The 27,857-nt window shown below is 40.2% G+C and overlaps 3 protein-coding genes across 11 annotated transcripts; 1 reads left to right on the top strand and 2 right to left on the bottom strand.

The window, feature by feature from the left end:
- Positions 1-70: 70 nt before the first annotated feature.
- On the bottom strand, positions 71-8,476 carry LOC133408285 (tubulin monoglycylase TTLL3-like). Of its 5 annotated transcripts, XM_061686949.1 has the most exons (16): positions 7,375-7,613; positions 6,499-6,554; positions 6,188-6,310; positions 5,018-5,111; positions 4,730-4,821; positions 4,452-4,614; positions 4,324-4,370; positions 4,113-4,241; positions 3,648-3,762; positions 3,469-3,564; positions 3,225-3,396; positions 2,984-3,132; positions 2,674-2,917; positions 1,916-2,175; positions 621-796; positions 71-553 (listed from the first exon to the last, which is right to left on the bottom strand). In XM_061686949.1, exons 4-16 carry the CDS (start codon positions 5,064-5,066, stop codon positions 194-196), a joined length of 2,052 nt encoding a protein of 683 aa, XP_061542933.1. In that variant the 5' UTR covers positions 5,067-5,111; positions 6,188-6,310; positions 6,499-6,554; positions 7,375-7,613; the 3' UTR covers positions 71-193. The 5 variants fall into 5 exon arrangements, with proteins under 5 accessions (XP_061542933.1, XP_061542932.1, XP_061542929.1 ...); XM_061686948.1 differs by lacking the exon at positions 7,375-7,613 and adding an exon at positions 8,337-8,476 and having other exon boundaries at positions 3,225-3,564; positions 6,188-6,304; XM_061686945.1 differs by having other exon boundaries at positions 3,225-3,564.
- On the top strand, positions 7,147-14,478 carry hmces (5-hydroxymethylcytosine binding, ES cell specific). 5 transcript variants are annotated; one of them, XM_061686953.1, is made up of 7 exons: positions 7,147-7,280; positions 7,412-7,622; positions 8,358-8,501; positions 10,333-10,506; positions 11,297-11,454; positions 11,522-11,714; positions 13,242-14,478. In XM_061686953.1, the coding sequence occupies exons 2-7, from the start codon at positions 7,434-7,436 to the stop codon at positions 13,425-13,427; spliced, it is 1,044 nt and encodes a 347-aa protein (XP_061542937.1). In that variant the 5' UTR covers positions 7,147-7,280; positions 7,412-7,433; the 3' UTR covers positions 13,428-14,478. The 5 variants fall into 5 exon arrangements, with proteins under 5 accessions (XP_061542937.1, XP_061542939.1, XP_061542935.1 ...); XM_061686955.1 differs by having other exon boundaries at positions 7,409-7,622; XM_061686951.1 differs by lacking the exon at positions 7,147-7,280 and having other exon boundaries at positions 7,321-7,622; positions 11,300-11,454.
- Positions 13,555-27,358, bottom strand: rab7a (RAB7a, member RAS oncogene family). Its single transcript, XM_061686956.1, has 6 exons — positions 26,961-27,358; positions 21,599-21,661; positions 21,258-21,384; positions 15,121-15,339; positions 14,906-15,034; positions 13,555-14,834 (listed from the first exon to the last, which is right to left on the bottom strand). Exons 2-6 carry the CDS (start codon positions 21,649-21,651, stop codon positions 14,739-14,741), a joined length of 624 nt encoding a protein of 207 aa, XP_061542940.1. The 5' UTR covers positions 21,652-21,661; positions 26,961-27,358; the 3' UTR covers positions 13,555-14,738.
- Positions 27,359-27,857: the final 499 nt, after the last annotated feature.

Raw genomic sequence — 27,857 nt, 5'->3', positions numbered from 1 at the left:
TGGTCAATAAGTCTCCTGCACAGCAATAATTATATTACATTTTACTGTAGATTTTACAAAAAATTTATGGCGGATATCAACCATGAACCAAACAAGTTTCAATGCCTTCCTCAATTGTTTTAGAATAATAACCTCTAAGAGATTTTTCTTGTTCTTGTTCTATAGCATTCAGTTGTATTTCACTGAGGATGACCTACAAGCCCTTTCGCCACAAAAAGACAGAACGTGAGCAAGCATCAAGAGGTAGGTGGACAGATCTGTGTGCTGTCTTTTGCAGGTCTAGGGAGAATGTTTCAATCGGGATAGGCACTGGTGGCTGAAGAACAGGAGGTGGAAGAACTCTGTTTGTGATGTTTTTGACTGGCGTTTTGGCACTCTTGACCACTTCTGGCAGAGACATTACTTTTTTTGTAGCCATCTCCTTTTTGGTACTACGATACTTTGTGGCTGAGCGGTTCAAAGGCCTCAGAGGAGGAAGCAGACAGGTGCCTTTGAGCCTGAAGCCCTCTATAAATAAATTGGCTCCTACGTACTGTGGTACAGCTACTGCTGCCTGTAAAGAAAAAAGAGACAAATTAAATAATACAATCAAATGATTTTTTTTTATAAGCTTGGTCTACCTGGTGATATAAGAGCTCAAAATCTCCCGTGTTTGCTGATTGGTCTGTTCTGCGGTCTAGGACGACGCGCAGCGTGTCCTCCTGAACAGCTGCACAAAGATGGGCTGTGACTGGCGTAGAGGGGGCCATGGTGGGACTGGCATTGATTTCAATCAACCATGGATGTAAGTCACAGCCTGGAGAAACAAGTACTGCATTTGATTGTTTTTTTATTATTCATCTCAATTCCAATAAGTAAGTATTCCTTTATGAATAGCCATATACAGTAACTGGGAATGGATGCAAGCCACGCACATAACTGTAATGTAAGCAAGTGTATGAATCACAATTATATTGTACAGTAGATGCTATATCTAACTGACAGGGTTGTAAATTGCAACCATTAAAAGAAAATATGCTTCAAAAATAGGAAGGAGGCACCATACCAAGTTGCAACTTTTATTCTACACACAACAAATCTCTGTGCGAGTAGCAATGTACAAACTACCATAAATCCAAAGTATCCCTTAATTGCAAGTCAAGATAATGTACAGCATTTCCTCAAATAGGTTTTGGGGTGGTTATTTACTTAACTGAAGACAGTACCAGGCGTTTCTTTGAAGCAAGCTTCTATTAGAGAGCAGGCCTTTTATTTGAACAAATGCTTGTGTGTGGATGTAGCGAGACACAGTGCTGCTCATTGATTGATTGATTGACAGATAATTGTTACCGCTGTGTTACAATGGGAATGGAATGTGTAATTCCTCGCATTAACAGTTCCAGTTCGTGTGTCTTTTTTTTCTAGATTCCTATCAATAATGCAGCGCAGTTTATAGGTAGAAGTAATAGTTCCCTACTTAAGTTTCAGCAAGGCAGCTATTAGGGACACACCTTAAACAGATTGGCTGAAGCAAATAAGCACAATTAGATATAGCTATTACAGATTTCCACTTGCTGCATGGCTGGGAGACCCTGCTGATTTGTTGTTTTAATAATTAAGTGATTTGTTTCTTTTCAGTTTTCATGAATTGGTTTGTCTAAAGAATAAATGTAGTTCATTATTTTTTTTTTTTAAAAGACCTTTGTGTGATACTCGGGGATGCTACAGAATGAAAGGAATTAAACAAAAGTGCCTTTAGCGCTTGGTGGGAATGTGACTCTAGTAAAGGTAAAGCTACTTGGTGGCCTCCCCTGTAATTTAAGGAGAGGCGATTATTTAAGTGGTTGAGGCACATGCCTGATTAAATGGGACACAGCATCTCCTAGAGAGGAGGCCACTACTTGCAAAATTACAGCATGTTTCTTCATGCTCATACCTAACATGAAGTCAGCCCCATAAAGCTCAAAGGTGTTTTTCCTGGAATCCACAAAATCTTGTGCAGTCTGCAATGCATGGATAACAGCCTTCTTCATCCCAGGCACAACTAAATTTTCCCACTGAGCTTTGTGGCCCTGACCAGACAGAAAGGTCATGAACTGCTCGTCAGACCACATGTTGTCTTGTGGGATGGTTTGATGGCGTTGATGAGAAGGCCTCAGATGCTTCTGGATGGAATTATTGCACAAGTGCACAGAGCTGAAGGAAAGGAATAAATCAAGTTTCAGAAACAGAAGACCAATATGCATTGTGGCATAGCTTGAAGTATACATGCATTTAGTCATAATCAAATCACCCAATTTGTAATTACCTAATAGATTAGGATGTAGGAAGTGGACACAAATGACCTTCCTGACTGTACATTGCTTACTTCGGAACAGGCAAAAAGATGCTCCTGTTAATGTACTAGGGATTCAACTGACTATGTGGTTGCATTATGCAGACGCTCCATTTATCTGGGCTAGTTTGACCATTAGTAATGGAACAAAAACACAATTTTCTTCAAAGTCTGGATAACACGTTACTTTCTTGAATTACTTTTTAGAGCAAAAACTTAAAAATAATTGTAAAACGTATCATTGAATTCAGTGGTGCGTTGATGGGCCAGTCTGCGTTTCTGGGTGAGGCTTAAGGAAAAGTCAAGTGTTGGACATAACAAGCAGTTTCCTCTTCAACCATATTGTATTTCAAACATACTTGTCCAGTGTTTCCAATGAGTAAGGCTGTGTAGAGAAACGCAAGTAGCACTTCTTATAAAACCACACGGTGAGAGGGTTCCAGTCTGTGACCAGAAACCACTGGCGCACATCAAACTTGGTGCCCTCCACCAAGAAGGGGCGCTCCAAATACTTCTGCACCACCCACTTGCTTTCCTTGATCAGAGCTGGATCACTGTCCACCAGGCTGAGGATGTGATCTAAACGCTTTACACATTTAATACCTAGAAGACAGAAGAAATTGATTCATATTTAAAATAGTATGCGTCAAACAGGGTCAGACCTCTCACCTCTGCCTCTGGACTTGGCTCCAGGCTTGACAATCCATATGTTGTGTATACCATCTGTGTCCAGCTGTGGACTGACTTCAGCCAGCCTCTGAAGCATGGCCTTACAGCAGGTTACTAAATGATAACTGATCTCAATTTGTGCTCTGCCACTAAGTGAAAGAGTAAACAACAGAACCTCTACGAGTATGTATGCAAACACAAACACACACACACACACACGCACGCACATTGTCTTACTCACTGAACAAACAAGTAGTAGCTGCCAATAAATTCACCCCACTGCTCCTTCACAAGGGATTGAGTTGTCTCCAAGCTCATGTCAATGTCAACGTGCTCCAAACTCTCAAGAAAATCCTGGCACACTTTGAGAGCTGTGCTGATCATTTTGGAAACAATCACAGGTTCAAATGGTTCTGAAAATGGAGGAACGCAATCAAGTCGAGCCCTAGTGATCCACGTTACAATATGAGATAAAATGGTCATACCTTGAATGTGCTCGCTTTTCTTCTGCTCCTGAACATTCTGTGCACTTTCTACAACGTACTTTAAAAGACTGGTGCAGGCTGTCCTCCTGTAGTCCTCTTCAGGAGGGAAATAAAGTATACAGTCAGCTCACGGTTTTATGTTATTTTTCTGTCCCAGGAAGTCATTTGTAATGTCTAACCAATGAAAGCATGCTTCTCATCCTGTGCTCCTAGCCTGTAACAGCGAGGAAAGAACGTGTCCGGGTCTGCTGAGTCAAACCAGTGCAGACTCCTCAGGTTCACACACAACCCCACCTGTAACAGATATTAGTGAGAAGGTGCTGGTTGCATATAGTCAAGGTACAGTTGACTTATGAGTTTAATTTGTTCTGTGACCAAGGTCGTAACTCAATTTACTTGTGGGTACTGCTGCAAATAAAATCAATTTTCCCCGCTGAAATGAAATCAAATGGCATTAATCCAATCTGGCCCCCCAAAAAGACTGCAAATCTCCTTTTTTTCCACTTTACTCAAGTGCCTTACCTGGACCTAATTAAAATTTTGTCTCACAACACAAAGCAAATGGCGCAAGAAAAACTCAGACGTTTGGGCACTCATAAGTCAAGGTACCACCCAATGACACAAAAACAACAACACAAATGCACCTTGGTGGTGAAGCTGCCTGCTTTGCCAAAATGGTTGATCATCTGTTCTTTCTGCAGAATGCTGGTGTTGATGGCATCTCTTCTGTTTGTCCAGTAGAAATAAACCATTTCATTCCGCACCAGGCGAGACTGAGTAATGAGAACGGTGACATCTAACTTTCGCTCAAAATAACACCAGATGCCCTCAAGTTCTGTTTATTTGTGGCCTTACTATAAGACCGTATAGTCCATCCGGATCCTGCTCTTGTTTGACATCATCTGGGAATAAGGATCAATGGGAATGAGTACAGAAATAAAAGAGACAAAATCTGCAATTTTAACATCACATCATCAGCTGACCATCTTCACCATCGCTGTCATCATCATTACAACAGGCCTCTTTAACAGGGCGAGTGCACATTTGGAGCGCAGGGTGACACATCCGTTTCTCCACCCAGCCTCTGGCTCTTAGTGAGGCCCTAATGACCGGGTAAGGGCCCTGAACAGAGAACACCTTATGCAACTAAAAGTAAGAAGACAGATAGACATGACAAAAAATTAGGTGAAATAAAAAATCAATATGTCCAAAATAACACAAAAACAATTATTTTCACAATAAAAAAATATTTTTGACCGACCTGGACAGGTTTTTCCACAATGGCCCTGGCTGTCTTTAGTTTCTCTGGGTTGAGAGCAGGCAGGTGGACACTGTGCAGACATGGAGGTGAAGCTGTCTCACACACACATACACACACACACACATGCGCGCACATACACACACACACAAACACGCACACAGAATTGTTTTCCACCCTCATGTACTGTAAATAACATGCTATCCATGGTGAAAAACAATCACAAGCATCGAAAGAAAAGCATGGATGCTGAGTGAGTCATCTGTGCATGCGTATTGTAAGACGACTTACTGGTTTGCAGGGTTTTGATTTCAACTTGACTTTGGCATTGTTGGACCATTGCTATTAGCTTCTGGCCCTTCGACAGGCCCACAAATTGTCCCTCCTGTAAACCCAAGAGCACTCTTTCACATAAAGGTACCTGTGAATATTCGAATTCATCCAAGTCATTTCATTCTCAGGGCATTGAATCGATCGCAACCAGACTGTTCTATTTGTCTTAGAAGACGTTTCTCCTCTCATCCGAGCAGGCTTCATCAGTTCATGCAACAAAGCTTAGTTAGGATGCATAATGTTCGTGTGGAAAACTCAACTATTTATGCTCCAACTATAAGGCATGCCCCACACCACCTATGGAATCATTCTTGCAAATGCAAAAAAAGGCGGAAAGCTATTAAACCGCCTGGCCAAGAGGCCATTGTCCGTCCACCAGAGTTGTTGGGTGGAAACTCCCTCATTGATATTACATTCAGTTGTAAAGTGGTTGTGGAATTACCTAACAGTCAAGAAGGCCGTGCTGTTTGTTGGAGACAGAACTATTGAGTTTTTTGGAATGGACGAAAAGACAATATTGTAAGTAGGAAATAGATGTCGTAAGTGCTTAACAGAGGAAGGGGCGTTCGATCGTGTCCCTCGGGGGATCCTGTGGGAGTAAGTTGGATTTGTTTCCAGGGAGGTTTGGACGCCGCCATTTGGTTAACACTGGCAAAGGCAAACACTTATCTCAACACATAACCTCCATTGAGACAATTGCTCCTTTATTTATTTTCCTGTTTCATGATTTGTCCGTACATAATTTTCACTCTGGGAAAGAAAAACATTAACTTATATGCAGGTGTTACACACTTTCCAGAATGTATTTGTGCAATAATCTTACAGGGAAAAGATGTGTTCAATGGGGTGCACAATGTTGTACAGTGATTAAAACTCTGATGGGAACAACAGGTTTATGTTGTCAATGTCTAAGAGGGTCAAATTGTAGACTTTTGTCAACGACATTTCCAATTTTTCCAATTTTGCCATAGGTAAAAACAAGTTTAATGTTGACAAACACATACACGACTTCATCGCAAATTACAGTTCAGCCCAAATACAATTAACAAGTAAAAACAATTGAGTATTATATTATACATAAGATTTGTGAAAACCCCCATTTTATGCACAGAAGTTTCTCGTTCCTACCTGCTGAGTTCCAAAGATGTGCTGACTTTGTTGTTGGGTTTCACCGGAGGAACGCAAGCTCTGCCCCAACGCGGTTTACAGTTGCCATGGCAACATCGAGCGCCTCTGCTATTCAACCTGTAACTTTAAACATTTATTGTATTAAATGTCATGTAATTGAATTTCAGTTTTGATTTTCAAAAGATTATAAGGTAGTGAATTATATAGTTTCGTTATAAACTGACATCAATTTAATTGATATATTGCAACACATTAAAGACTGTAACAAACATGTACTAGGATAACCAAAAAGGTAAATACTGCATTCCAACCTGCAAGTACATATCCAACTTGGAGCCTAGGAGGTCTAGACTGTTAGCGTTCCAGTCTAAAGTAAACAAAAACATGAATGAGGACCTCAGTATACTAGTCGAACAACAAACTTAATTATTTTATTGGCAGCCTCGTTCACTTTTTTCATTTTGCGAATGAAATACGCAAAATATATATATCACTATATCTATAGTGATATATATATATATATATATATATATATATATATATATATATATATATATATATATATATTTAAAAAGATCTAATAACCAAATAATGACGAATATAGTTTATATGGTCTTTGAACTTGTGTTTCACATTGATGATAGCCGGTGCTATGATTTGGAGTTATAGAAATACATTAATTATAATTTCCCACGCACATGTATCGATCCAATGTCGGAAATTCCCTACTTCCGATATTTTGGGAAAATGCACCATGCACAAATAGAATAAACTCAAAACTATGCAGCAATAGCAAACAACCTAAAACAATCGCTGTAAGAGGGTACAAGTCTGAACTTTCAAAATAATTTCGTAGTCGGTGACAGTTATCCTTATCACATTTTTAGTTATTGACACTAAATATTTTCTTTCCCAGCTAACGCCGCCATCTTGGCTCAAAACGGTGAGAGTGAGGCGCGTCACGATGACGTCACGAACAATTCAATCTGTCCGGGCATATCTCCTCCTCATGCCGTCAAAAGACATATTCCCGACAACAAACCAACGCGCTGTAGTACGCACGACAGAGTTACGCAGCCCAAATAAGACACAGGTAAATTTAACTTTTTCAAACGAGGACTTGACGGTATAGTTAGACTAACATTACATGCTAATTTATCATCACAACACTAGACATGTTAGCTTACTTTTAGCCTGTGTGTCACGATTTTTTTGTTTGAGGAGAACGCCGCGGTTTGCCGGTGAAATGTGTGGAAGAACTGCGTGCACCCTGGCTCCGGATGAGGTGAGCCGAGCCTGCTCGTACAGGAACCGGCGCGGAGAGCGGAGACACCCTGGCTGGAGGGAAGGAGACGCGGACAAATACCGACCCTCCTACAACAAGAGCCCCCAGTCTATGAGCCCCGTGCTGCTCTCCCACAGGCACTTTGATAAGGTGAAAACACAAATTGACATAGTAACATACCTAAATAAAGGACCATAAAAAAACTGTGATATTTTTGTGTATTGTTAAACTATTTTAGGAGCAGCAATAGTTGCAGTAGACACACTCGTTCATTAACCGCGAGTTCCCTAACAAAAGGCATATGTTAAATGCAGATTTTTTTATTTTTGTTTGTGGAGCCTGCCTGATAGGAAATTTTAATTTTTCAGTCTGTACTCTGCCCTCGAACCGTTAATTAACTTTAAAACATGTCCAAATTTTACGTACTAATTTGACGCTCATTTTTTCGCCCTAAGCTGTATTTAGTCTCTCACTCTATAACGTTGCTCTGTTGCACTCTGTCTCTCCCTAACTCCAGTTTGTGTGCTGACTGTGTTCTGAAATTTCGTTTAATATGTGCACTGACTATGTGTTTATTGAATGACAATAAGGCAAGTCTAAGTCTTATTAGTAGTAATTATATCATATAATTTTATTTATTTTATTTATCATAAAATAAGTGAAATATGATAACTTCCTGCAGCACACAAAGAGGATCTGTTCTGCACACTGATGTGTCATGTCATAATGGTTGGGAATCACTGTAATACACAAGTGCAAACTATAACCACAATAATAATATTATTACATGTAACATAAGTATTATCTTTGTAAAGACAGAATTTTTAATACAATACTTTTGAATCTCATTTGCTGGTAACTCACATGATGTCAATTTGTGTGCAGAATGCTCCCGTGGATGAGTGTATTTTGGCTTCCATGCGTTGGGGCCTGGTCCCTTCCTGGTTTAAAGAGAATGACCCGAGCAAGATGCAGTACAGCACCAGCAACTGTCGCAGCGAAAACATCCTTCAGAAAAAGTCTTACAAGGTACTTTGTGGCAAACATACAGATATAATACAGATATATTAGATTTAAAAGATACAGTACATCCATCTATCCACGATAGGTGGGGTACACCCTCCACTGATCACTAGTCTATCGCAGGGCACAAATGAACCACCGTTCACACTTACATTCACACCTATGGACATTTTAGAGGCTTGGATTAACTGAACAGGCATGTTTCTGGAATGTGAGAACCTAAACAGGCACAGGGAAGAATAGTTCCTAGTATGGAAAGTATAGAAAGTAAGGAATTTTATTTCATAAATTTCCAGGTCTTTCAAAGTATGGAAAATGGAAACAATAGTATGGAAAAATATTCGTGTTTCAAAGACTGTTACAACAGCTCCTTTTTGGGAAACAACAAAATGAAAATATTTAAAAAGAAAATAGATCGATCTGTGTGTGTGTTTTTTTAGGCACTTGTAAGCCCAGCTACAATGATTGTGTGAGAGCACAGTATTACACGATGGTCTTGGTGAATGCTCGATTCTGATTGGCTCAGAAAATTCCATCAGTGTACAGTATCAGCTGATAATGTACACCCTTCAAAAGGTCTCAAGCTTTAACTCGGTAAGATTTAAATCAACTCACAAATGAGCAGGATGAAATCAACGCAAAGAAAACAACAAAATATAAAAATAAGCGATGAAAAATGCTTGGCACAAAAAATGACAAATACAAACTGAACACTTCAGCGCTGATGTTTTGAATGATACCCTGCGACAATTTTATTCCGCCATCCAGTCAACGAAGACCGACAGAGAGTACAGCATTGCCCGCCTGAGAGCTTGCGTCAACCATGTAAATATTCTATTATCTAATTGTATAGTTTCCCAAAGCTGTGTTCACAATGCAGGTCAATTCTGAAATGTTTTTCCCCAATGTGACATGCATGATTTGTTTTTTTTTATTTTTTTTTTAAAATCTGACCCATGCTTTTTTCATATGTGGAGCTAAATCGGATATGTGTCTGTGTATTCACACTGCAGGGTATAAGTAGCCCAAGTCATTTTTAAATTACTGTCACAATATTAATAAAAAATAAGTGTGCTTGCTAAAAAAATATGCTTTTCTTTATGTACGTGTAGATTCTCAATCACCAGGTCATGGAAGTACACAAAGGTTCAATCGACGCAACTGGACTCTTCTAGTTTGTTGAATTTTTTAGTTTTTATCTTGTTTAACAAAAATGACTTAGGCAATTATGCTATTAGGCTAACGATGTATATCATCATCTATTTACTCCATCCATCCATTTTCCATACTGCTTATCCTCACTAGGGTCGCGGGCGTGCTGGAGCCTATCCCAACTATCTTCGGGCGAGAGGCGGGGTACACCCTGAACTCGCCGCCAGCCAATTGCAGAACACATAAACAATCATTCACACTCACATTCATAGGTAATTTAGAGTCTTCAGTTAACCTACCATGCATGTTTTTGGGATGTGGGAGGAAACCAGAGTACCCGAAGAAAACGCGCGCAGGCACGGGGAGAGCATGCAAATTCTGTTAGGCAGAGGTTCTAACCAGTTGTCCACCGTGCCGACCCTCAGAACTCAAATGTCACAAATTATTTTCATTGTTTACTGAGAACTTTTGAAATTAGGGTCTGGAAAAAGTATGGAATTTTGAAATCTCAAATGTGTAGGTACCCTGCAACATGCAAACCACAGAGGAAGGCTGGGCCTGAGATTGAATTTTGAACGCCGAACCTCAGAACAGTGGGCGTCCAACAACTTAGCTTAGACCAACAATTTGTAGACAAACTATTAAAAAACTCCAGCTTCAATAACATGTCCCCTTTAACATATAGCTTTGCTTTGCCACCAAGGAGACCCTGCTGAAAGGACAGCGCTGCGTCATCCTTGCTGATGGCTTCTACGAGTGGAGGAGGCAGGAGAAAGAAAAGCAGCCATTTTTCATCTACTTTCCTCAGACTCTGAGATCCTGTGAAGAGAAACAAGATCCTGCCAATGATGCGACTGAGGCAAGTCAATATTTTTTTGCCAGAAGTCACCAAAGTATAGTTTCCCCACTATATATATTTTTGGTATACTTACTGTAATGCCCTTGCATGTGGGAAAGGAGCGCCACAGTCGCCGATGCACTTGCGATTTATCGAACACGGGAAGGACGAAACCTGAAACAATGATCGCACTCAGGCACAAGCTACTGTCAGCCACAGCCCATGCCCAGACACTGAAACACAGACTCACTGACGTCACATTATTCCACCAGGCCCCGCCTCTTGAAAGGCACATGCGTGTCTGTAACACAGACACTACAATACAAAAATATATTTTCTATCCTTTATGTTTTTGTGTGTATTCAAGTACGTTTTATGTATTTAAAAAGTGTGTTACAGTAAGTACAAGTGTATTTTTTATGTGGTCTCTCGAGATCAGTGATTCTCAACCAGTGTGCCGTGAGCGCTCTTCAGGTGTGCCGTGGGAAATTATAAAATGTTACTTAATTGCTCAAAAACAAATTATTTACAAGAAAATATTTTTAAAATTATTTACAAGAAATATTGTATCTTTGTTCATCTGTTTATGCCAGTGAGGCATAGTGACAGACAACTGATAAATGCTTTTCTATTAGATGGCAGGAAGTTTTTGTTTGTTGGTGTGCCATGAATTTTTTCAATTGTAAAATACGTGCCTTGGCTCCATGAAGGGTGGAAACCACTGTTCTAGTTGGACGATTTTCATCTATTGTTGGTTAGGGTCTGAGATAAATGCTGGTTCACTGCATTAACTTTTTCTGTGGTGTGTTAGCAGCCAGAAAAAACATCTAATGAGTGGACAGGCTGGAGGTTGCTGACCATGGCAGGACTATTTGACTGTTGGACACCTCCTTCTGGGGGAGAGACCCTCTACACCTACAGTGTAATAACTGTGAATGCTTCCCCAAATCTCCACAGCATCCATGACAGGTGAGGATTGAAGATACACCTTTAAACTTTTGCTTTGCTTAGGAGCTGAAGATGTTGTCTGTTTCAGGATGCCAGCCGTCTTGGCTGGAGAGGAGGAAGTGAGGAGATGGCTTGATTTTGGGGAGGTGAAATCTGTGGATGCTTTGAAACTGCTCCAGTCTCAAGACATATTGACCTATCATCCCGTCTCATTGCTTGTCAATAATTCTCGTAACAACTCTCCTGAGTGCCTTCAGCCTGTGGACCTAAATCAGAAAAAGGTACTCAATTTAATGCGCTGCTTAAGCCACATGAATACCACGTAAAAATGTTTAAAAAAACAATATATACTGGATAGTATATAAAATATATAGTCTCTGGCGGCTCCTTGGGGCACGTAACAATATATACTGTATCGTATATACCATAATTCTTTGTGTATAATGCGCAATTTTGTCAAAAAAAAAATCTTCATCTTTCAATAGTGCATATTATTATTATTTCTTTATACCGTATGTGGCCTGTGATTAACTGGCAACCAGTGTAGGGTAGACTTTGCACCGGTCTGATCTGTATCGGCCGATAATTAGCATTTTATGCCGATCCGATCAATGACTCCGCAAAAGACATTTACTCCACGTCGCCGTCGTGTAGAGTATGTTCGACTCCAAAAGCAATTTTATTTTTAGCCTTGTCGCTTGTCTTTTGATGTAGTGCTGTAAATATCTCACCACCAATAGTTAAAAAAAAACATCTCAGAATTGTGGGACAGACAACACGTAATGCCCAGAACAGACTACAAGAGAAATTTGGTCTTTCACGATTGCACTTGCAGTGTGGGACAGACAACACGTAATGCCCAGATCAGACTACAAGACAAATTTGGTCTTTCACGATTGCACTATGTCAAGACTACTGCAATAAAATCTTGTATTCCGTTACCACCGCATCCCGTTTTTTACGATCACAGGGCTTCATTGTGTCAACTCAAAACGCGCCCGGATACACTCGTTACCATGCCGACGACAACAAAATTGGATCGCACCGTTTTTATGTAAGAACAAAATGGGGGGGAAATGTGTATTGGTGGTCACCCGTGTTCGGGAGAAGACGTTCGTTTAAGGGTTGCTTGAGGTATGTTCATGTACTTTTAATGCGATATGGCCTGCATGCAGGCAACAAAACATTATGTAGCCTAGCAAGCTAGTGCTAGGACTAACAGTTGTAAGCGAATATGCAGGCGTTCTGTCGAAATCTTGCTCTATTTTGGTGTGTGTGAAGTAATTTAATTACAATAAAGTAATTTAATTATAGTAAGTTAGCACCAATTATTTCTTTCATGTTGTAATGTTGGTTTGACCTGACTGATTAGAATACATGAGCTGACGAGAGAAGTGATTTCACACATTTATGGACCCAAGGAACATCTTTTACAATTGAAAGATCTCATGGGACACCAACAAACAAAAATGTCACAAAAAGTGGATACTCTGTAATAGATGATGGATGGATTGTACTTTTCCAGAAATTAAATTTTTCTATCTTGTGCCTTTCAGCTATTGGCTAAAATTATCTTGGGGTTACAGGTTATCGACCTCTTAGCATCACCCTGTTGTCTGATACGTTTTCTCAACTACTGGGTCAACATATTTTTTTTTTAAAAAGTGTAAAGAGGCAAAGCAAGCTATTAAAAAAAAGTGGGTGTGGAGACTTCTCATCCTCCATGAACGCAACGACCCTGCATACGTGTGGTCGAAATGGTTGAGCTTTAAAGTCTGCTGACAAATGTGACCATGTATCCCCTCCAGGTACCCAAGCAGACAGCCAGCAGCAAGGTGATGATGAGCTGGCTGACCAGCGGCTCTTCAAAGAGGAAGGAGTCGGAGGCTTGGAACAGTCAGGAGGAAAGAGACAAGACAGACACTCCCAACAAGTCTACAGGAGCGCTTCAGCAGTGGCTGCAGGAGGCCAACAAAAAACCAAGAACCCAGTAAAAGAGAACTACTCGGTTTTGTATTTCAGCCCTCAAATGACATTCTTGTACCGTTATGAGCCACACAAATATATATATTGTACCAGTGTTCAATGGTTGTTACGGAATTTCAGAAATAAGAAGGTTGCTGAATTTTAAGGTTTTTATTACCCTTATTTGAAAGGCAAAGACATTTTGAAACTTTACTATGCATTTATCATATTTATATATAATGATGAATGCCACTACTTCCACCATCTCACTTTTGCTTTCAAAGTTAGTCTGACAGCAATCAGAATTCTAATGTAGTTCATTTCCATTTTAACATGATTCAGACGATTGGCTATGTCAAGCACTTCAAGCAACTGGCAGTAAGATAGAGATTTACATGTTTGTCTTCTCCACAAAATGATTGGAATTGTACAGAAGTCCTTTAATTTGTTGTCAATTAAAATAAATGTATTGGGTAAGAGTACTGCGTTATGAATGATAGTTGTACTACTTCTCCAGGACCAAAGTAGGAGTGACCTTAGTATCTTGATTTGTTTCATGTTGCACCAAGTAATTACTGTACAAGTCAAGAAGAACAGCGCTAACCACAGCCATAGGCCAGTTTCATGTTGCTCCACAATAGGGTTATTTTGAATGAATACAACAACCTGCACACTTGAGTGATGGGACTTGTAAATTCTCTTAATTTTCATCATTGTGTACCAATTACGAGAACATCAATGGTCAATTGGAATGGAATTGTCACAGTCTGATCATCCAAATTTGAATCTCGATCCCTAACATTTATTCTGTTTGAAGTTTGTGTGAGGTGGAGCGTGACCCCAAAGCCACAACACAAATAACAAAGGAGGGGAGCAGTGTTTCCTCTATTCATGCATTTTCAGTAGTGGCACCCTGTGAATGTAAGACAATAACCACCAAAGCTACAGAGAAAAAAAAAAAAAAATCCAGTTTTACTCACTGAAACACAAAGACGAATAGGATGTTTGAGCTCAACATAAAACAAGTGATTGTGAAAGCAGCAATATTCATAGAACTGAAAACATCTGTTGCCATTTAAACGTGGGAAAATACTGGACAGGAATAATAAGCATACAGTGTTTAAGGTGTTCTTTGGGCTAGGAGACCGATACTTGATAGAAAATGTGTGTTTCCCATATATAAGGGGGAGGGTGCAGCATGTTGGTCATGTCAAATTGGTGAGCAAGACGCTGCTTGTATGGTGGGCATGAGGGGTCATCATGGTGGGTCATGGGAAGGAAGGATATTTAGACAAGGCATGACGGGGTGATGAGGGCTATGACGCAAATCTCCAGGGTCCTCAGCAGCTGCACGTCTCCGCTGAAGGCTTGGCTCGCTCGTTCCTGTCCAGCTTAATCGGCTCCGGGAACTCGTTGTACAACTCCACCTCGGTCTCCTGGTTATAAAGACAGACAGAGGAGTTGCAAATGTTCGGCCAGAGTTGTCATCTTACCATAAACGCGTTACCTGTTTGAGAGCGTTGCGTGCAATGGTCTGGAAGGCCTGCTCCACGTTGATGGCCTCTTTGGCGCTAGTTTCAAAATAAGGGATGTTGTTTTTGCTCTGACACCAGGCCTGTGCCCGCTTGGTTGTGACCTGAATGGGCACAGGAGCATGTGGAATATTTTAGGGCAGAGTTAAAAAGCTTAAAAAGAACAGAAAGAGGAAGTCCGTTGGGACACCTGTCTGTTCTCTAAATCAATCTTGTTGCCGAGAACCACAAAGGGGAAGTTCTCCGGGTCTCGGGGGCTGGCCTGGATCAGGAACTCGTCCCTCCAGCTGTCGAGAGTCTTGAAGGTGTTGGGGGCCGTCACGTCAAACACCAAAACGCAGCAGTCTGCCCCGCGGTAGAACGCCACCCCTAAAGACTGGAACCTCTCCTGACCTGCTGTGTCCCAAATCTGACACAAAATCAAAAGAAATTGCAAAGGAATGACAGGGATTGAGAACGTATACTGTGGCAACTTGACCTTGCTCCATTTATTAGTATAAGTATAGTATTCACCATACAGGCAGTTCAGTGTGATCATTTGTTCCATGCTTGTTGTGAGTGTTTTCATTTTGTATTTGCCCTTTTGACTGTTTTTCCATTAAATAAACAGGTATGCAACTGTTTCACACCTTTTTTTTCCCGCTTCACTCGACCGGCGGTGTATCTTAAGATCGCTTGTAACTCAATTCTTGGCGCGCAAAACCAAACAAAAAAATTAAATAACCAAGAGATGGCTCATAACTTCAATAACTCTTGAGTTGCATAGATAATTTTATATTAGAGACTGGCAGTCACAGGATGCACGTATGGAAACAATGAGTCCCAGCCCTGGAATAATGAGTACCTGCAACTGTGGTCAGATACAGTTCTCCGCTATATGACGGTTGTTGCTTTGTCGCCCAGCTATTCTGCAGATTTTTATTTTAACAATATTTTAGTTTTATCAATCGCTCTCGCTCAGTACATTGTTTCAGCCTGTCACAATATCATTTTTTTAGGGCGATGTATTTTACCCAAAACTGTCACGATAAATGATAGTATTGTTGATGTTTTTTTGTTTAGACCACTGATACAATGATATTATAGAGCATAATAATTTTTAAAAAACAATTTACTTTCAATTCTAAAGAACATTGAACACTGCCAATTTAATGTACAACAATAAATAAAATATTAAATAATCATATCATCATAAATCAGACTCGGGCTGTTCGGAAAAATTGCACTTAAATATTAAACAGGTATAGATGTATGGAGTCATTAACCCATGAAAGAGGCCCCAAAAATGTCTTAAAGCCCGCCAAATTTCAATGAATTAAAAAAACACCATGTATGTACTTGAAAGCGTTTGAGCTTTGTCACGGTTTTTAAATCAGATGCCTTACATATTAATATCACTGTTAGTCTTTATTTTTATATGTTGTCGTGTTATGAAATTAAAAAATTTTAAAAAAAAAAAAAAAAAAAAAAAAAAAAAAAATTAATTATATAATTTGTATAGCCTCTTGGCTTTTGAAAAAAGAAATTTTCTCTAATAAGCTTTTACTTGGTTAAATAAAGGATACATGAAATGTAATCTAAGGTCCGCCATTGAGCTGCTAGACTGTGATGTGAGACCTTTACCTGTCAATCAAATTATGCTGAAAATGAGTTTGCTGAAGTCAACTACTGCCTGTGGTTATGATTTAGAAACCGTTGTGTGAGCGTGGGTGTGTGCGTTATGTGAGGAACACACACACACTAAACTCCGAGCGCTGACATTTTAATGATGTCACTGCGGTCGAGTGGGCTTTTTAGCTCTAGCCCTTAGCTAGCCTCACAGGCTAGCGAATGTAATAAACAGTTAGTTACCTTCCCCTTAAGTGTCCCAGTTGTTTGTATTTACGGGGCAAACACCATTCTGCCAGCAGCTTGTTGCGTCATGCGTGACGGTGTGGGTGTTACCACAACAATAAAAATGTATAGTCCAGAAAAAACTCTGTGTCCATTGTATTTATGGAACGATAACCCACCCTACTCTGCCTCTAATTGGCTAGCACTAAGACGGGATTCTTACTTTTGATTCGCTGCGTGTGGAAGCTCTCTCCCCACACGCACACGCGCAGCAAATTGGTCTTAAGCCATGAGTCTATAGACGCAGATTGAATATGCTTCATGTGTCTCTACTAATTTTTGTGCATCTCAGATGTGGGGCGCACATAAAACGAGATCCCCGAGTTGGGGCACTCGTAAATCAAAAAGCCGGAGGTCGTACAACTGAGGCTATACTATACCTCTGAAAATCTTCTGAATTCAAACTGCTCTCATTAAAAGACCTCAGATGTAAAAACATGTTAAAGCTTTTAAACTTTTTTTGTGACACTCTAAAAGAAGTAGCAGCCTCAACAGGGGTAAGAGAAGACAAATGATATCAGCAGGAAGCTACGCGACATGAACAGACACATTCAAAGCAGTCAAACGTAGGTTAGGTTCATGGGTAATGTTTTTACGTTTTGACAATGGGTAACTTTTTACACTTGTAAGAATGATAAAAAAATGTGAGGTATTTGTGACCTTCGCATGACATGTCAAGTGTAATGTTTAATGTATTAATAATACTATTTGACTCGATATGAAATTTATTACTAATATTACGGCTAAATAACTATGGGCCATGTTCTCCTGCGTGCTTGAGTCAGCAAAGGCATGCAGATGTGTGCTTTTATTATATATTGAATCATTTGTTTTTATTTGCTTTATCATTTGTCAAATATGTTAAAGTGACTCGCCCGCTCTGTGGTGCAAAGAAGGTTGGGTACCGCTGCTCTATACATGGGAGACACACTACCTTTTTGATTGATGGACCTCCAAACGTATTCAGCCATAAACACAGTATTCTGATTAAATTACTTTTATTGGAACTTCTTCATACAGAATAAAGAGAAATGCTATTCTTCTTCACACGTAATGACTGGCTGACGACTCATCCGCTTTGTAATGTATTTTAATATTTAGTGTGCGCTAGATTTTAATTACATTTACGCTTCTCAGGAAAACTCCATGCTCCATGATTTACAGCCAGCCTCAGACAATGAGTCACGCCCCTTTGGTGGTTGCATAAAAATTTCCAAGCTATGCACGGTGGATGTCAGAAGTCTGTATGGGAGAATGCATGTAGGTGAAAGGTGCGCAAGTCAGGCGTTTATACAAAAAAAATAAAAAATGCGAACAGCAGAACAACGCAATGTGATTAGAACCATAAAACTGCATACAAACCTCAATTCCAATGAAGTTGGGACATTATGTAAAACGTAAATAAAAACAATACGACTTGCAAATCCTTTTCAACCTATATTCAATCGAATACACAACAAAGACAAGGTATTTAATGTTCAAACAATCTTTCTTGTCCTTTGCAAATATTCACTCATTTTTAATTTGATGACTGCGACACATTCAGAAAAAGTTGGAAACGGGGCAAGTTTACCACCGTGTTCCATCACCTTTGCTTTTAACAACATTCAATAAGCATATGGGAACTGAGAACACTATTTGTTGAAGCTTTGTAGGTGGAATTATTTCCCATTCTTGCTTGATGTACAACTTCAGTTGCTCAATAGTCCGGGGTCTCCGTTGTCATATTTTGCCCTTCATGAGTCACACATTTTCAAATGGGAGACACATCTGAGCTGCTGGCAGGCCAGTCTACTACTGGCACTCTTTGACTACCAAGCCACCCTGTAGTAAGACGTGTAGAATGTGGCCTGGCATTGTCTTGCTGATATAAGAAGGGAGCATCCCTGAAAAATAAATTGCTTTGATGGCAGCATATGTCGGTCCAAAACCCGTATGTACCTTTCAGCATTAATGATGCCTTCACAGATATGCAAGTTATCCATATCACGGGCGTTAACACACCCGCATACCATCGCAGATTCTGGCTTTTGAACTTTGTGCTGATAACAATCCGGATGGCTCTTTTCCTCTTTGGCCTGGAGGAAACGACAGCCATGATTTCCAAAAACTGTGTGAAATGTGGACTCGTCAGACCACAGCACACTTTTCGTCACTCCATCTCATTAATTAGGGCCCCCAGAAGCTGTCAGCGTTTCTGGGTGTTGTTGATATGTGGCCAACACTTTGCATAGCAGTTTCTTTCACATTCTTCAACTTTCCCAGTCTTTTGTTGGCCCTTTCCGAACGGTTTGGGAACATGTTACAGGCATCAAATTCAAAATAAGAATATTTGGAAAAAAACAATAATGGTCATAAGTTTGAGCATTTAATATCTTGTCTTTGTAGTGTATTCTATTGAAGATATAGTCCCCTCCAAAAGTATTGGAACAGCAAGGAATTAAGTAGTATTGGAACAATATGACTGATGGGTGTTTCTAGTTGCTTAGGTGTTGCCTTTTAGATTGATTGCTTAAACATTAGATAGTGCTTGTTTTTGCCTTTGGGATTCACCTGTGAAAACTGCATTTGCTGTTAAGCAAACATGAAGACCATGGAGCTGTCTATGGGAGAAAAGCAAATCATTTTGAAGCTGAGAGAAGAGGGAAAATCCATCAGAGCTATTGCACAAACATTGGGCATACCCAATACAACAATTTGGAATTTCCTGATAAAGAAAGTCAGTGACATCACTGCCAACTTCCACAGGGCAGGGGTGAAGGTATCACAATCCACTGTCCGAAGAAGACTTTGAGAGAAGAAATATACAGGCCATACCACAAGATGCAAACCACTCATTAGCAAAAAGAATCGGAAGGCCACATTGGATTTTGCAAAGTAGTACAAAGATTAACCTAAAAGGTTTTGGAACAAGGTTTTATGAACTGATGACATCAAGATTAACCTTTACTTTTAAGTGATGGAAAGCCCAAAATATGGAGAAAGAAAGGATCTGCTTATGATCCAAAACACACACGCTCATCTATGAAGCATGGTGGAGGTAATGTCATGCCTTGGGCTTGCATGGCTGCTTCTGGAATGGGCTCACTCGTCTCAATTGATGATGTAACTCATGATGGTAGCAGCAGAATGAATTCTGAAGTCTACAGAACCATTTTGTCTGGCAATTTCCAGAAAATGCATCAAAAGTAATCGGCAGAAGCTTCATCATGCAACAAGACAATGACCCAATACACTCCGAAACACAACAAAGGACCACATCGGGGGGGAAAGTGGAAGGTCTTATACTGGCCAAGTCAATCACCGGACTTTAACCGAATAGAGCAGGCATTTTACCTCCTGAAGAGGAGACTGAAGGGAGAAACCCCCAGAAGCAACCGAGAACTGAAAGAGGCTGTAGTAAAGGCCTAGAAAATCATTTCAAATGCAGAATGCAACAGTCTGGTGAAGTCAATGGGTTGCAAGCTTGAAGCAGTTATTGCAAGTAAGGGTTATGCCACCAAATATTAAATCACTTTGGAGGGGAGTGTAGGTTGAAAAGGATTTGCAAATCATTGTAGTCTGTTTTTATTTATGTTTTACACAACGTCCAAACTTATTGGAATTGAGGTTTGTTAATTCTACTTTGTCCTTGGGTCCCTTGAAAGGCACTAAATACATCTTAGGTATTCTTTTTATTAAAAGATGATGAATGAAATGTACACTGGGAAGAGATTCACCTCCCAAACACAATGACACTCATCCTCCCTCTCTATACGTGCCACTGTGTCCGCCACGCATAAGGTTACTGGTGAGTTTTAATATACAGTCATTTAATACTTATTTTACACTTGTCTGACTGTTAAGGGTGTTTAAAAAAACCTCTGCGAATGCCTTACGTCACTTCTATGTTCACGATGCTGTGGTCATGAATCAACAAATGATGACCTATTATGAAGCAGTTCATCACTTATTTGTACATTTCGATGTGCAGTTACAAATGTTAAATGTTACTTCAACCATTTTGTGTACAGTTAATAAAGGTTTCATGATGGGACAGTTGGACCCTGCAAGGGACTAATATTTCCAACTGGAAATTACAGAAAAACAAAATCAGAAATCAAGTACTGTCCTCACAAAGGATTGTGTTAGACCTAAGTCCACCACTCAAAAAGGCTTGTCGGACCCTGCATTTCTTGAGACTGTGAATTTTGGGTTTTCATTAGCTGCAAGCTATAGTGATCAAAATTATAACAAATAAAATGACATATCTCGCTTTGTGCAGTGACATTATATCAAATACGTACACTACCAATCAAAGGTATGGACACACTTTCTACTGCTATTGAATGAGAAACTGTGTCCAAACTTTTGATTGGTAGGGTGCAATGAGATGCAATTGTATTTACAGTATCTCTTGGAATTGTTGCCAAAGTTACAGCATGGGTTAAATACCTGCATTGTGACAAGTCTGTCATCCACCATGACTTCTTTCGTCAAGAAGTCCGCACCTATCGTGGCTTTGTACTGGTTACTGAACTTCTTATTCACATACTGGTTCATCAACGAGGTCTTCCCCACTCTAGACAGGAACCAAGCACAGGAAATTAAGCCGAGTTGAAGGTCAGGGACCAAAAAAAAAAAAAATAAAAAATAAAAAAAAATTATTTAATTTCTGTGTTTGTGTGCATTTATTGTAGAGTGGTGAGAACAGAACAAGTGGTGCTCTTTACAGTAATGCATCCATCCCAGGTGCAGTGGAAGCCACTTGAGCTTTAAGGAGCAGGACCACTCACCCGGAGTCTCCGAGGATGATGACTTTGAGGAGGACTTTCTTCCTTGAAGTCATTGTGCCTCAGCTGGAATGACAAAAACAAAACATGGAGGGGAAAGGAAAACTCAAATATGCAGGAACTCCCCCAAAGTGGACAGATCGCTCCAAAGAAGCACAATTGTTCTAGATACGTACAACACCACAGGAAAAATAGATATTACAAAAATGTGCAAACAGACAAGGATAATAATAGCCTCGACATGCAATTTATTCACATTATTGTGCATTGTAATTTTTAATAAAAAAATAGGATCTTGAACCAGCGTCAGGAATTATGTCATATAAGACTTTAGTTCAGTGAGCATTTATAATGCCACATTGCAATTTCTTTGGCTTTTTGTGATGCCACCCTACTACACTGCACCAGTTATGGCACAGAAGATCAATATGACGAAAATGTAACTTACAGAGGGGATAACGTCAAAGTTCCGTTCCTACTCCCTACCGTAGTCTATCACTAGCCTACATGAATGGAATAGAAAAGTCATAATTACAGTAAATATTTGTATGAAAAACACTGAGGCCACAAATAAAAATGAAATGCAATAAGTACGGCAGTAATGGGTGTGCCTTGTGCTGTGTTACAAAGTTCAATTATGTCGCGCACTGTTCTTCACCTCGAAATGTCGTATGTCGGACCTGACGTAAACGGAGGACGCTGTGTACTTTAATTTGGGAAAGCAGTCCACACGTCTTTGTCCTGGCTGCTCAGTATCATATGGCAAGGTTGACAAGAATAATTAAATAAGAATCTAATGCATGTCTTTCTGTGAAGATACTCTCTTCCTAGGCACATACAACCCTAGTCAACAAATATATTGTCAAGATTTTTTTTAGCTGATTAAGGACCATTTTAATGCACTTAATCCAATTATCTCAATGGTTTTGCTCAATCAGGTCAACTTTTTTTAACCCCCTTAAATTTTTCACTCTGTTATAGTGCATCCATTTCCTAAAATAATTTAAGTGATTTTTTATCATTAATGTACACACAGCACCCCATATTGACAGAAAAAACGGAATTGTTGACTTTTTGCAGATTAAAAAAGAAAAACTGAAATATCACGCAGCCATAAGTATTCAGACCCTTTGCTGTGACACTCATATTTAACGCAGGTGTTGTCCATTTCTTCTGATCATCCTTAAAATGGTTCTACACCTTAATTGGAGTCCAGCTGTGTTTGATTATACTGATTGGACTTGATCAGGAAAACCACACACCTATCTGTATAAGACCTTACAGTTTACAGTGCATGTCAAGAGCAAATGAGAATCATGAGGTCAAAGGGGCTACCTGAAGAGCTCAGAGACAGAATTGTGGCAAGGCACAGATCTGGGCAAGGTTACAAAAAAAGATTCTGCTGCACTTAAGGTTCCTAAGAGCACAGTGGCCTCCATAACCCTTAAATGGAAGATGTTTGGGACGACAAGGACCCTTCCTAGAGATGGTCGTCCAGCCAAACAGAGCTATTGGGGGAGAAGAGCCTTGGTGAGAGAGGTAAAGAGCCCAAAGATCACTGTGGCTGAGGTCAAGAGATGCAGTTGGGTGATGGGAGAAAGTTTTAGAGAGTCAACAATCACTACAGCCCTCCACCAGTCGGGGCTTTATGGCAGAGTGGCCCGACGGACGCCTCTCCTCAGTGCAAGACACATGAAAGCCCGCATGGTGTTTTATTTATATAAAAAACAAAACAAAACACCTGAAGGACTCCAAGATGGTGAGAAATACAGTGCTCATCACCTGTCCAATACAGTCCCAATAGTGAAGCATGGTGGTGGCAGCAACATGCTGTGGGGGTGTTTTTCAGCTGCAGGGACAGGACGACTAGTCAAGGTCAATTCCTTTGTTTTTTTTTGTATACTGAAGACATTTGGGTTTCAGATCAAAAGCTGAATATTAGGCTTTACACGATCAGGATTTTTGGGGCCGATCACAGAGTTTAAAAAAAACAACCAATCACCGATCCGATCACAAGATGGAGGAATGTGTCTATTTAAATGACCTGTTCATGTACTGTATATACTTGTGTACTTAATTGATCAAAAAAATATATATTTACAATAAATTATATATCTTTGTTCCTCTATTTATGCCAGTGATTCATAGTGACAGACAAATGAACAAATGAATGGTCTTCTATTAGATGGCAGGAAGTAAATACAGTAATTAATGTATCCACTTTTTGTGACATTTTTGTTTGGTGGTGTGCCGTGAGCAGAGCCACAAAGGGGAGCAAAGTTTTATGGATTGATGAGACCAAGATTAACCTCTACCAAAGTGAAGGAAAGGCCAAAATATGGAGAATAAAAAAATCTGTTTATGATCCCGAACACACAAGCTCATCTGTGAAGCAAGTAATGTCATGGCCTGGGCTTGCATGGCTGCTTCTGGAATGGGCTCGCTAGTCTTTATTGATGATGTAACCTATGATGGTAGCAGCAGAATTAATTCTGAAGTCTACAAAACCATTTTGTCTGGCAATTTACAAAAAAAAAAATGTCCAAACTAATCTGGAGAAGCTTTACCATGCAACAAGACAATGACCCAAAACACACTGCCAACACAACAAAGGACTTCGTCAGGGGAAAAAGTGGAAGGTCTCAAGGCCTCTTTATACTCCCGTGGTCGCGCGGCCTACAAAGCCTGCATTGCATCACATGCCCGACGAATTGCCCCGCGTGGCCCCTCTGCGTAGCTTGACGCGCACACGGCAAAAATTGTTGCTGCGCGTTGAAGGCCGCGGAGCTCATCTCGTGAGTCGTCCGTTTTAGTCACATCCTGTGATGACGTACTCAGAGCGCCCCTTGGTTCTATATACCATCTACGCCGCCGCCTTCTTGATCGATTTTGAAGCATAATTAAACATCATCTGGTCATATAGGTCCATTTGTTCGAGCAGACACTGTTCCACAGGTGCCATTGTTGTTGATTGGTTCTTTGTTACTGAAAGGAAAGTTAAAACGGCTACCGGAAATCATCCAAAAAAATGCAGCGGAAACTCCATCCTGTGGTGTCCTAGCCAATACCAGCCGTAGCGACACCCCCGACGTGGAGCTGAACTGCAGTACATTTTCAAAACTGCGCGCGTGGGTTGTGCTCGAGTATAAAGGCAAACTATGCACGGGACAGCCGCAGTGACGTCAGCGCGGTTGCCATCCTCGCAAGTATAAATAAGCCTTTAGACTGGCCAAGTCAATCACTGGACCTTAACCCAATGGAACATACATTTTTCCTCCTGAAGAGGAGACTGACGGGAGAAAACCCAAGAAACAAACAAAAACTGAAAGAGGCTGCAGTAAAGGCCTCGAAAAGCATTTCAAATGAAGAATGCAACAGTCTGGTGAAGTCTACGGGTTTTAGGCTTGATGCAGTTACTGCAAGTAAGGGTTATGCCACCAAATATTAAATGGTAATCACTTTAAGTTAATTTAATAAGGCCGTTCCAGTACTTTTGCTCACTTGAAAAGTAGATGGCTTCAAACGAAAAGGTGCTCTGTCCCGGGTTTAACGCATCTAGATGTAAATACCATGAAACAAAAGCTGGAATTCTGAACTTTTGTCTCTTATTCATCTTTTGATGTGAAACCCAAATGTCTTCAGCATACAACAAAAACAAAAGAATTGACCTTCCCGTTGCAATAGTTTTGGAAAAGACTGTTATTATAATTAACATTTTTAACTAAGTTCACCATTACAAAACTGAACTAATTCATAGTGTTTTCTCTCAATATATTCCTGACGGCCTATTCCCCTTATGCATGTTGTGGCCGCACTGAATAGGTTGCCAAAAACAGCTTTTATCCGCTGGCATATAAAGGCTCTTAAGTGTATTCAGACAGGTTTTGTCTCTTGAAGAAAATGAACTTTCGTCAAAAAACATTCTTTGACGCCAGAATGAGCGTGTTCTCAATTACGTTTATTAGGCAGAAATGAAGTTCAGTTCACTTTCCCACAAAATATTAACTAGTTCATGAACTTTCGCTCATTGAACTTGTTTAGGTACAACTCTGATTGTTTTACTGCATCACTCATGGCTCTTAGACTTTTGACTGGGAGTCTGCTGGCTCATGTGAGCCAGCAGACTCCCAGTCTAAAGGCTGCAAGGTGATCATGATTTTGGGGTGGTGGTGTGTTGATGTTGGTGCCCAACAGTATATAATGGCAATATAAGCCATGATACAAACTTGAACGATGCGAGTCCGACAGCGACGATGTGTAGCTTTACCAACTCTATGGTTTTCTTTGTAAATAAAGCTGCATAATAAGCTCAAACTGACAAATACACATCAAGTTCTTGTGAATTCACACTATGATCGCAAGAGTGAAAAGACCTAAATGAACAAACCCCAGTCACAAGACAGCATTAAGAATGGAACCAGTGTTAATCAATACACGTTTTTTATTCTATGAGCAAAAAGACTGATGACTGCATGTTTTTGTTCGAAATAAATTTATTATTTTTCTATTGTATCTAAATGAGTCAAACACTGAGGTGGGGGCAAGCATTGAAATACCTGCATTTACATGCAAAGTAAGAAGGCTGTAGTGATTTACAGGTGGAATGACTACACTAGCATAATAGGCACTAATAATCAAATTTGACCCGAGTTCAGAAACATCACTAAGCATTCCTCACTTCAGCTGCGTGTGCTGAATGCACCATTAAAGCACCAAAGTCCAAACTCGTGTCACTTGATTGGATTAATTTTAAGAGTTGTAATTATTTTTCCTCAACAAACAGTCAGGAGGTGTACTTCCACTTTTCGTTTGGCTTATTTCGTGGAAAATAATGCAAAAAGAGAGACAACAACGCTTGTAAAGGGTGCCAAAGTGCGTGGGCAGCGGCGCTCCTAATCTGCACCCCATGACACATTGTCAGCGACGGATCACATGGTTGGACAACACACGGCTGACGGAACCATGACTTGGCAAGCAGTTTTGAGCTCGGCAAACAGGGCTTCAATAACGGCCATTCGTGTGAAAAGAAAAAAAAGAAAAAGAAAAACGTAACCGAGAAGCACAAGTACAGCCAGGTATTCGATGACAGAGAATGCACCGTCATCATTTTACTCCCGTGAAAACACCCGATGACAAAACAAAACCAAAACGCAGACCAAGAAATAGATACAAACAATATAACACATCTTGAAACGTTCCATCATGAGTGCAAAGGGATTGTTTACTTTTTTAGTCACATTTTTGCTCATTTTCACCACCGGCTATCGATTCGGCTAACGTTTAGCAGAACAACGGATGTTGGGAAATGTTAAGATTCGCCGCTGATATTGACGAAACCAACGTGTGAAAATATCATAAACCATACCTGTGAGACGATCCTGTGGTAAAAATACCAAAAGCGGACTTTTCCTCAGCCTCCGTTCCTAACGTTAGCTAACGCGCAGATTAGCAAAACGGGGGCTAGCAGTTCCTTTTAAATGTCTGTCGAAGCAAGAGTGCTCCTTTGAAGCCTCGACAATGTCCTAATATATGATAACTATCCGTCCTCACTAACTCTGCGAGTCGAAGTGAGCGCTGTCAGTGGCAGCGTAATCTCACTTGTCGATTTGCTACACTGGTGTCTTGTTGTCGTTGACGTTGGCTTTTCCTGTATGTCGAGCTAATGAGCTAAGCTAAACCAAGCCGTTAGCCACTCTCGCTACTCGCTGTCGTCCACTTTTCTTTCTGTCGGCCACTTCCTCCAAAACAAGTGTTGTTGGGTACGACGACGTCACACGCTGGCTACGCCTTGCTCAGCTGGTCCAGTCCAGCCAATAATAATAATAATAATAATTAAGAAACAGCAGGCAGGCGCACGCTTTCACACAGAATTGATAAATTTTTCAAATGGATTTGGGTCGTTCCAGAATTGGAGGACATGCTATTTCAAATAATCTATGCACAAAATACAGAAACAACAAGCATTTTCTTTGGTATAAATTATAGGTGTCCCGAGACTAAATGTTAACTGTAGCTGAGGTAAAGTGAGCACACACCCCCAATATAGTTTTTTTTCTCTTGTCCCTCCTTCTTAATGATATAAATAGATAAATATAACAGATATACAAAGTCTTAAATACAAATTTTTGGGTATGATTATGTTGATATGACAGGCCTAATTGTAACTGTTCAACACCCTGTACATTCAGATATATTGTTTTTTCTTCTACTCTTCCTTCTCTCTCATTTTCCTCATTCATCAACTCCTCAAAAGTATTCTTTC

The sequence above is a fragment of the Phycodurus eques genome, chromosome 10, assembly GCF_024500275.1.
Source record: "Phycodurus eques isolate BA_2022a chromosome 10, UOR_Pequ_1.1, whole genome shotgun sequence".
NCBI lineage: Eukaryota > Metazoa > Chordata > Actinopteri > Syngnathiformes > Syngnathidae > Phycodurus > Phycodurus eques.
Note: the sequence above shows the minus strand (reverse complement) of the source record. Positions and strands in the feature narration are given on the sequence as shown.